General features: G+C 37.9%; 1 protein-coding gene across 1 annotated transcript; it reads right to left on the bottom strand.

The window, feature by feature from the left end:
• Positions 1-6,325: 6,325 nt before the first annotated feature.
• On the bottom strand, positions 6,326-9,545 carry LOC103956398 (GDSL esterase/lipase At5g03610). The gene is made up of 5 exons (XM_009368370.3): positions 9,371-9,545; positions 8,930-9,154; positions 7,633-7,907; positions 6,952-7,252; positions 6,326-6,677 (listed from the first exon to the last, which is right to left on the bottom strand). Exons 1-5 carry the CDS (start codon positions 9,429-9,431, stop codon positions 6,466-6,468), a joined length of 1,074 nt encoding a protein of 357 aa, XP_009366645.2. The 5' UTR covers positions 9,432-9,545; the 3' UTR covers positions 6,326-6,465.
• Between the last annotated feature and the right edge of the window lie 358 nt (positions 9,546-9,903).

The raw sequence follows: 9,903 nt of genomic DNA on the forward strand, positions 1-9,903 counted from the left end.
CTGGTATATACATATGGCATTGTCTTCATAGATCGTTGTTGGGACTCAACGATGGATGAAAAATGCAGGGATTTTGAATATGCTTAACAAGAGTTCTCAACTATATCTCCCATGTGATAAGATACAGTGAGTCTTAGAACGATTCGAAGGTTTTGCAACAAAAGGTCTATCTGGTTAACCTCCAAGATATTGCGGTATTCCTTAATGGTAAAGACATAACCATGCAGGAACGTACCTTATATGGTCAGACAGATGGTCTGATTTAGCAAATCCCACAAGGTAGGCATCATTCCAAAGATCAAGGGGTGTGATATATTTTGAGATGCATAGGGATAGATAAGCCCAAATTCGTAGTTACGGACAAACGTCTTTAACACCAAATTGGGTGGTGGCATGTTAGGCGTAATGTTGCTTTATGCCAAAAGATTATCAACACATAAGATGTCTGATCTAGTGCACTTGAGCTAAGTACAACAAAAGTCCATGGTACTTAGATATGGCTACCTCATGTTCCAATATGGAACCTTATGCTTGATACCCTTTGTAAAGGTCTCATTTGCATCTAGCATGCAGACAATTAGAGTATACTTGGATGTAACACCTTTTGGGTCTAGATCAAATGGTGGACCGGAACTAGCTCGAAACTTCAGGTCAAGGTAATGTCAAGTTTTCCCAAGATCATTCATCTTAAAGTCTGACTTTAGGTGAGAGTTAGTATTCTCAACTCTAGTAATTTCGGATTTTGTACACGCAAGGGCATATATCCTTAACTGATCAAATATTCACTTAGACGCGTATACCACATCGGCCCGGATAGTTCTGCATCCGTAAAGTGAAGGCCTCATCAGAATTGACGTAGTGTTCTTATGGTATAGAACTATTTGAATCAGTATTTATAAGTCCCTTGGAAACTCCATGTAGGGTTCGTATCAGGATCCTAAAGATACTACAACCACATTTACAATGCTACAATCAATCACATGGTGTATGAGAGAAACCTTACGCCACAAGGTGTCATATCGCACTATTTCATTCATCTCATTCGTCATAGATTGATTCTTTTAATTGACCAATCAGTTCTATGTTGACACTAATCAACGGAATATGGTTCATTATCGTCGCTTTTCATTTATGTCAGTAGTTACCATATAAATGAAACATCATCTATGATAATCTTATTCCAATTCCATATCTCATCCAAACTAGTATACAGGACCAAGAACTTCAGGTCTCGGGAGTAATCCGAATTTAATCTCATGAGATGAAAAGGATTGAAACATCGATCGAGGGGCGGATTAGTTCGTCCCACGTTCATCCACTTTTGGGGAAGTGAATCCTCGAACCGAGTGATCTACCATGATTCTAGGGTAGGATAGATTGATTAGCTGGCCGCCAATGTACAAGGGTCAACCACAGTAGTAGAGTTCTTGCTTTCAGGACGAAGGTCCGTCATACAGTTGGTACACATATTTGCTGGCACATTTGCAGTTGGTATATTGATCTCGTCATTTTTGCTAGATCAGAGGAAGTGTTTGGCTATACTTTGATGAACTAGATTGGGATCGAGATAAGACATAGTGGAGACGTCCAAGATAATTCACGTCGTTTTTTAGAAACGTTGACGTTCTTATCTCCCCCTAATGACAGGAATAGTGCCTCATAAAAGTGACAATCCGCAAAACGAGCGGTAGAGAGATTGTCTGGCAAAGGTTCTTAGTAACGAATATTAGAAGGAGAATCATAACCAAAATAGATTTCCATCCTTCCCTGAAAACCCCTTTTGTTCTTTTGTACATAAGAGCAGAGCAAAATGGCACATAGACTGCACAACCAAAGACGCACAAATGCGAGGGTTCGTATATGGTAACCAACTGACATGTGCTTAAAAAGGCGGACCAATCATGGTTGCTTGCAATATTGCATGGCCCCAAGCAGAGATTGAGAACTTTGGTACGTATGACTAATCGATCGCACAATCATTTAAAGGCATTTAATGAATGCTTCTGCTGGTTCAATCTGGGTATAAACATAGGGCACTTGATGTTCAACTTCAAAATCTAACCGACATGTAATATCCATCAAAAGTTTTCGATGTAAATTCTCCAAATTATCTAATCATATAGAGTTGATTAGATAATCAAGGTGGTGAGCCTTGAACTTGTTAATCTGAGCCACCAGTGTGGATAATGCAGCTTGTGGCCAATAGCCACATGTGTGACAAACGTGTAGAATCATCACCAATACTATAAAGTATCTAAATAGTCAAAGGGTGGTTGAATTAATCCACAAATATCGCCATTGAATCCGTTGGAGAAAAGATGGATGGTGTTAAGGTATAATACACATCTATGTATGATGTCTTTACTTCTGATAAGAAGATGCCCAAAACGGTGCATCACGGATCATCCTAGATATCCCAAACATTCATCCATAACAAAAATTCCTTTGGAATCGTGGGCTTCTGGTCGGCCACATAGTGGGCCTGAATGGGTGTAATCTACTCGTTAAACGTTCCATCTTCTTTAGAATATGCATTTGGTTATATTCGTAGGAAGTGCAATATGGTAATATGCCAGAATTTTACTTCATTTTTCTACATTGGTTTCAATATGATAATAATACTCATGAATATCCTTACAGCTCAAAAAGGGCGTTCTTCCGGAACGAAAGAGTATAAGGCTTCCCTTTGTGGTAAAATTAGTACCATTTGACAATATAGGACAATGACATGCCCCATAATCAAGTTGGATAAGCCTGAAAGGTTGTCAGCGGATGATTAGGTATGAAGTTAGCATAGAACCAAACTGCTAACTTCCCCACAAAACATACCTAAGCATGAGTTAATTGTAGTCACATGTGGTAATTTTCGTTAATTAACTCTTATTTGAGAATAATTGTGACATCCAAACACCAATCTTAAATCCAAAAAAAAAAAAATGAATTATTCACAAAGTAAACCAAATATACAAAGGGGTTCGGAGCCTTCCATGTCAAATTTCGCTCTTCCAAATATTTTAGGTGGAGCAAAATTAGTCTCACAAAATGACTACGGGAATGGTACTCCTCAACAACATTGGTAAAAGCATGGAAAAAATGCATAACCAATGATTTATTCCATCAAAACGGAGTTAGATTCTATAGGGTTGAGGTTCGGGAATATTATCCCTTATTCTTAAAGTTTTTAGGTGCCAAAGATCATGTTTCAAGTGTGATACCACCTCTTAGCAAGCCTGATTCTACCATATATTGTAAAACAAACTCGAAATTAGATTGTATGAGAGAAAAAGAGACAGAGACAGAGACAGACAGACCTAGACTTGGGTTCTATAGGCTCTAGCCGAAACTGGGTCTATACCGTTCGATAGCTCCTAGCCGAATTGTTAGGGTACCATTCTTTCACAAGTATGGTAGTAATCAGATCAGAGAATTTAGTAAAATTATGCTCTATATACTGTTACTTCAGGAGCAATTTAGATATTCCAGTCAAAATTCGATTAGATATAAACTTCAAAATTGTACCTATTCATGGACGTAAAGGTTTCAATCATGTTTTGTTTCGGGCAAAAATTCATCTTTTCATGATTTGAAACGGTCCAAAGCAAGTAAAATAGCCATGGAGTCCTTGGCAGTGAGGTACTTCCATTTGATATACTTCAGGCATAAATCTTCAAATGAAGATCATAGCAGAGGCTTATTTAGCTCTTCCAAACCATACTTGGCTACAATGATTTCGCAACTAGTCGTAGTCAAGTGGGGTGTCACATCTTGTATCCACATAAAGTAGTTTCTTATTCGAAAATTCCAAATCAGTGAAATCGAACCTGTTATGGTTCGACAAGATGCTGAATTGTGGAAACAAGAATGTGATTGGTGTTTTAGGAAATAAAATTTTCATAAACATCAAAGTTAGAACATTCAGGTTCTAAGACATGGTTTGGTATAAACGGATTTAAGCATTGAGAACTTCGGGTCTCAACATGAGTGTTGCGCGTTAAGAAACTTCAGGTTTCTATAGCACTTTTCTGAAACTTTAGGTTCGGAAGTATAAACTTCAGGTTCATAATACCTGCAAACATACGCAATATATACAAAAATATGCAAATATGTATAGAATTTATAATTTAATTATTTGGACTTTGGGCCCAAATTAAAAGTTGGGTGAAAAAAATTTAAAACCCATAAGGCCTAAAAAAAATAGGGAATATAATTGGTGGCCCAAGGCATTGGACCAAAGCTCTAATACGCTATTAAAATTGGTAGCCCAAAATGAACCAAAGCCCACGGGAGCTTTTTGAAAAAATGGAACCTAGGAGCCGAAACCCAAAAAAATTGGGCTGGACAAGAGGTGGGCTGAGCCACGGGGAAAACAATAGGCTTCCATGCATTGCTGGGCTGCTGCAGCTAGGCCCAAAGTGCGGGTGGGACAGAACGGTCAAAACCAGAGGTGCAGATCCATTGTGGCGTGTCACATGGGAGCACCACAGCCATACGGGCCAAGCAAAACAGCTACACTGGACCGTTGCAAGCGAGGCCAAGAGGAAAAAACTGGTTTCTTTTTTCAGTTGTTGCGGGCCGAGTTACCAAGGCCCAAATAGGGCTTAGTGGACCAAGAAGGTATCCCAGCCGCTGCTGGGTGTGCTCCCCGGAGGAGAAGGCCGGCACCGCCGCTTCTGGCGACGGTGTCTTGGTCGAGAAACCTTGGGAGTGAGTTCCGATGCGTGATGGTTCATCGAGGAACCAGTCTCAATGACGGAGGAGGATCCTCGACGTCGGAGGAATCTTCGATTTCAGTGAATTTCAAAGGAAATTCAACAAACTTCGTTGGAGACGACGATGAAAACCCAAACTAATTACGACTGCAAGTCGCTTCCAATGAGGGTATTTTTTCTAGGTTAGGGATGAAGCAAAGGGCGTTGTTTCTTGGCTTCTCAACACAACAGAACTGTGCTCCAGTGCATCGCAGCTCCATGTCTTGCGAAGCGGCCCGGCTCAAAGCCCGCAGCTCGCTGGTTAGGGTCTCGAAACCCCTTTTTTTTTTTTCAATTCAATTAGTTGCGTATATAGTTTAATTTCATGCGATATCAATTCACGTAATTCTATAATTATGAATATAATGTATACATAATTTATGTAGAATATAAAATTTGAAAAACATAAAGTTGGGTCATCCATTATGGTGAATGTTGATGCTATCAAAGCTGAAAAAATATCGAAATAAAAACCGTTGTTTTGAAAGAACCTGATTGCATTATGATATTGATGAACTGATTTGATGCATAAAATTATCTCTTCAATTTCGGCTTTCCATCTCCAAAGCTTGTATCACGTTCAAGAAAATAATTAAATTGAATCAATAAAAGCATATGAATTCAATAAAATTAAAATTTAATCAATTAAAAATAATTGAAACGTAATACTCCCCTAATTGAAAACGAATAAATTCTTCTCTTTAGCACAGCGTGAAGAGCGTTATTGAGGGTTGCGGCATAGAGAGAGTGGAGAATAGGCTTGAGGAATTGTGTATTAATTTCCTAGTCCTTGTGCCTTTATTTATAGTATTAAGATGGAGAGAAACTTGCTCTTCAGGTAATACAAAGTATATTAGGAAAGATCTTCTAGATCCCAAACAATTCCTATTTTATTTCTACTTAGGATTTACACAATAAGAACATATATCACAACAAATTTGAATGTGTTAACTATTTTTTTTTTCTTTTCAATAACCATGGTTAAACTATATAACAGTTGGCAATATGTTAAGATGGTGGTAGTGCTCACCACCTTGTAAGGGTGGTGAGCAAATTCGGACTTGTCAACCAAAATGCCACTCTTCAAGTGGCAAGCCTCCTTCCCATCTATCCTTAATTCACGCCACTATTTTGTAGAACTGATTATATACTTCTAATGGAAGTCAGGTTCTTGGATCTACTAGATTGTAGTTTCTGAATAATAGTAAACCTATCCAACAGGTTTAATTCACCTCAGTTATAGGTTGTTTAATTTGGGTTATGAACCTTTAACAGAGGTTTGAATTTAGGGTTTTTGACTATCTCCATTTGAGGTCAGATATTTTGGATCTCCAAAGTAACTCGTTAATCGGTTCTAGCCTCTGAATATGAAGAGTAATAAGCTTGTTCGATATGTTAATTTGCAATTTTGGTTGGTTTATACAACGTAGCAAACCTGTTTGGATTTGGAGGGTTAGGAAGTTCAGTGGATTTAGTACGCTTATGCGCGTCTCCCGCTTTCTGTCGCATCCACACCTTGAGAACATTGTAAAATTCAGCACAATCGATCATTCTTTGCGGGCTTATTAATCAAAAAGTGTTTGAAGAGGAACTACTTATTTCAACATATAATGACCATTCCTAACAAAGGAATAAGTTACAAAGACATGTAAGAAGAAAATGCATGTAAAACAAACTGGCTCTAGCTTGGCACAAATCTACAGATGACTGCACAAAGTTAATAGAGTTCTTCAAGTGTGGCTTGCAAAGCTGAATACACAGCGCGCCAACCCTGTTGGGTAGGGTGAGCAGTGTCCCAAAAGAATGCAGATTCAGGATTTTTACAAATGGTGTACTTCTTTGAACCACTTTCATCCACACTCCCACAAGAATATTCACTGCTTATACCAATGCAGCATGGCCTTAATGGGTTCTCAAACTTTATGCTTCCTGCTCAAGGACAAGATGATTTCACGTATTAGCATTTCATTCGATATTTGTGTGCTTTAGTGCTTTAATATGATTTGTTAAAGGTCAGATAAATCCGGTGTTAAACAATATTTACTAGTTAAGATTTTTTTTTTTTTTTTTTTTTTTTTTTTTGCGGTCTTCACCGACTATGCCTCAATGACTCGATGATCTAACAACAGAACTTAGCAAATTTTAATGGGAAAAATAAAATTTGATAGTATAAGCTAAAGAGTAAGAGTTATATCGTACTCACCTAGATCTCCTTTGTTCTTGAACACTGACGTGAACGAGGCATAAAGATCAAGAATGATAAAAGAATTCTTGGTTTCGTTGTTCAACTTGGCCACAGCTTGCTGCAACAAAAGGTTGTGGAAACTGACTAGCGCGTTCTCAGTTCCATTGCATTGTTGGAATGAAAATGCTGCCGTGCTCGAAGGAAGACATCCCAAAGGTTGAAGTGCTGTCACAACTATTTTGCTCACTCCCAAGGCATAAATACGTTTCAAGTTCACAGTTACTTGATTCACGACTGATGTGATGAAGGGTTGCCAACCCTATAATGCACAGATAATTGAAGAGAAAGAGGAGTTCAACACAAATAAATTGCATGTTGAGTTCATGCACGAAAAAATATTTGTAATTAACGTTTAATTGGCCAAAAAAACAAAGAATCATTGTTGCAGTTAGTTAGAATTATAGCACATGTGTGATTGTGATTGTGTAAATCATGAGGAGAGATTATACAAGAATCCTATGAGACGTAGAAGATATGTTCTATTATTGTTTGTATTACTTGGAGAACAATAATTCGTGTAATTTTGCAGTAGTGCTGTCACTATATTGGACAAATACCCTACTATTTTTGGAAACGGAATACGGATACACTTGATTTTTTTTTTTCTTTCTTTTTATGAAAACTGTTATGTGTGCGAACCTGAACAGAGCCATTTGTGGCGACATAAGTCCTGTAATCGTTACCCGCAACGGTGACGAGGGCGACTGAAGAGTGAAGATCCTTGGGAGTGAAGACATAGTCGTTTTTTATGAGCTTCTGGAAGAAGTCAATCTGGGTTGTCATGTTGGGATCCAAAACCAAGGTATTAAAAACACCTGTGCCTCCATATGCGAAATTCACTCCATACTTCAAATGTTTGGCCCCGACTTTTCTAAATCTGTATGGTATTGGAGACTTAACTCCTATAAACCTAGCTGCAATATCATGTGTGTTAGAATATGTTAGGGAGAAATTAGAATCATATATATGTAGGTCAGACTAATCTGCTCGAATTGGTATTGGAGACTTAACTCCTATAAACCTAGCTGCAATATCATGTGTGTTAGAATATGTTAGGGAGAAATTAGAATCATATATATGTAGGTCAGACTAATCTGCCCTAATTCAATTCGAGAACTTATATATTGTGTGGATACCGCAAACGGTATAATGAATGTACACATGTTATAGCATGTAGATTGGGTTTTACCGTATTAACATTATAACTTGAAATATAAACTTGTCAGTTAACTCATGTGAATTGGTTATATCACATGCAAGTGTTCCAATACTATACAATATTTGTTTCAATCCAAAGGCTTTCCTTAAATTATAGCTTTTAATATATGAATTATAACTGTTGGAGGGAAAATAAAGTAAGTATGTGTTCCAATGCGGACAGAGTTGGTGAGAAAAAGAACAAAATTGTAACTGTTGGAGGGAAAATAAAGTAAGTATGAATTGGTTTAGTAAAGGACAATGGGGACAGAGTGGGACAAAGAATGTTCAAGCAAAAAAGTAGAGAATTAGCACAGAATTCATGATTAAGAGTAAATAGTGTAGATGAAGAGAAATATCCAAGACTCCAAAAGGTTGAGCTAGCTCATGTGATAAAGTAAGAAATTACATGATGGTGGCCTGACATAACATAAGAAATTACATGATGTGGCCTGACATAACACGTGGATTAAAAGCAAAAATAAAAATAAAAAGCACGCCCAATAATGCAACAACTTTACAGGTAAAAAGAAAACCACCCAAAGAGGCCATTATCTTAAGAGGAACCCACCAGCACCACTATACCATTTTACAGCAATAAACTAAGGATAGCACTAAAGCGTAGGTAAACAAAGATAACTGAGCAAAGAAAAAGAAAAGCTTGGTACTTTCACACCTTGCAACAAAAAGCAGAGAATTGCACAAGATTAGACAGTGAATCAGAGAGAAGGGTTGGTACCAAGGAAATCGGTGAGGACACGGCCATCGGAGAAACGGCCACTGGGTTTTCCCGGGAATGTGATTCCATAGGGTAGTTTCCAAGAACTGGCCACTGATTTCCCGTTGTTTCCTGTGTCAGAATATGAGTCTCCAAAGACAAATAGCTTCGTCGGCCGCCAAGCAAATAGGTGGCGCTGTGTGTGGTGGTGGTGGTGAGCTGCTGAAACTAGCACCCCTTTTTGTCCTATAACAAAACGTAATCAAATCAAAACAGAGACAGGTATTGGAAAATAATTATTTTACACCCATTTTTGTCTCTGCGCAATCTTGTTTATTTCTAATCTTTCGATTGAATAAATCGAAGGAGAATATATAGACAGAAATAAACAGAATTTCCAGAAGGAGAAAAAAAGTGAGCGTAAACCATTTTCACATAGTATTAACGCATATGCATGCATACCTGAGAGGAGGTAGAAGAGAAAGAGAGTGAGGAGGAGGAAGAGTGTTTGAGGTGGTTTCATGGTAGGCTGTGAAAGAAAGAAGCTTTGACTTGCTGAAAGAGATGTAAGATGGAGTTGGAGATCATGCACTACTTAAATTTAATGAAGATAGAAGGAAAGGAAGAATAACTGAGATTCTCAATGCCTTATATAGTGAAATCAGTGGTGTGTGGCTGATGATAAAATATGTGAATGTTTAAGGGTGACATTGCAATTTGCGTTCTTTTTTTCTTTATTTGTCAGTCCAAAAAGTAAAGCCACACCTCAAAAAAAATAACATGAATAAGTTATATGGTAATTATACAAACAATAAGATGAACAAGATGAGAACTCTGCCTACTAATATTCGTATGCACATGAACATATTCTGTTTCTCTGAAGGCTTCCGTCAAACAAGACGGGGGCCGCCCTGGCTGAGGTCTTTTGGTGAATGGGCCGCCTGGATTCCTCGTCAAGAAAAGAATGAATAAAATATATCCTTCTATTGTATATG

The sequence above is a fragment of a genome, unplaced genomic scaffold (assembly GCF_019419815.1).
Source record: "Pyrus x bretschneideri cultivar Hongxiangsu unplaced genomic scaffold, Pyrus_bretschneideri_v1 Contig9, whole genome shotgun sequence".
Lineage (NCBI taxonomy): Eukaryota > Viridiplantae > Streptophyta > Magnoliopsida > Rosales > Rosaceae > Pyrus > Pyrus x bretschneideri.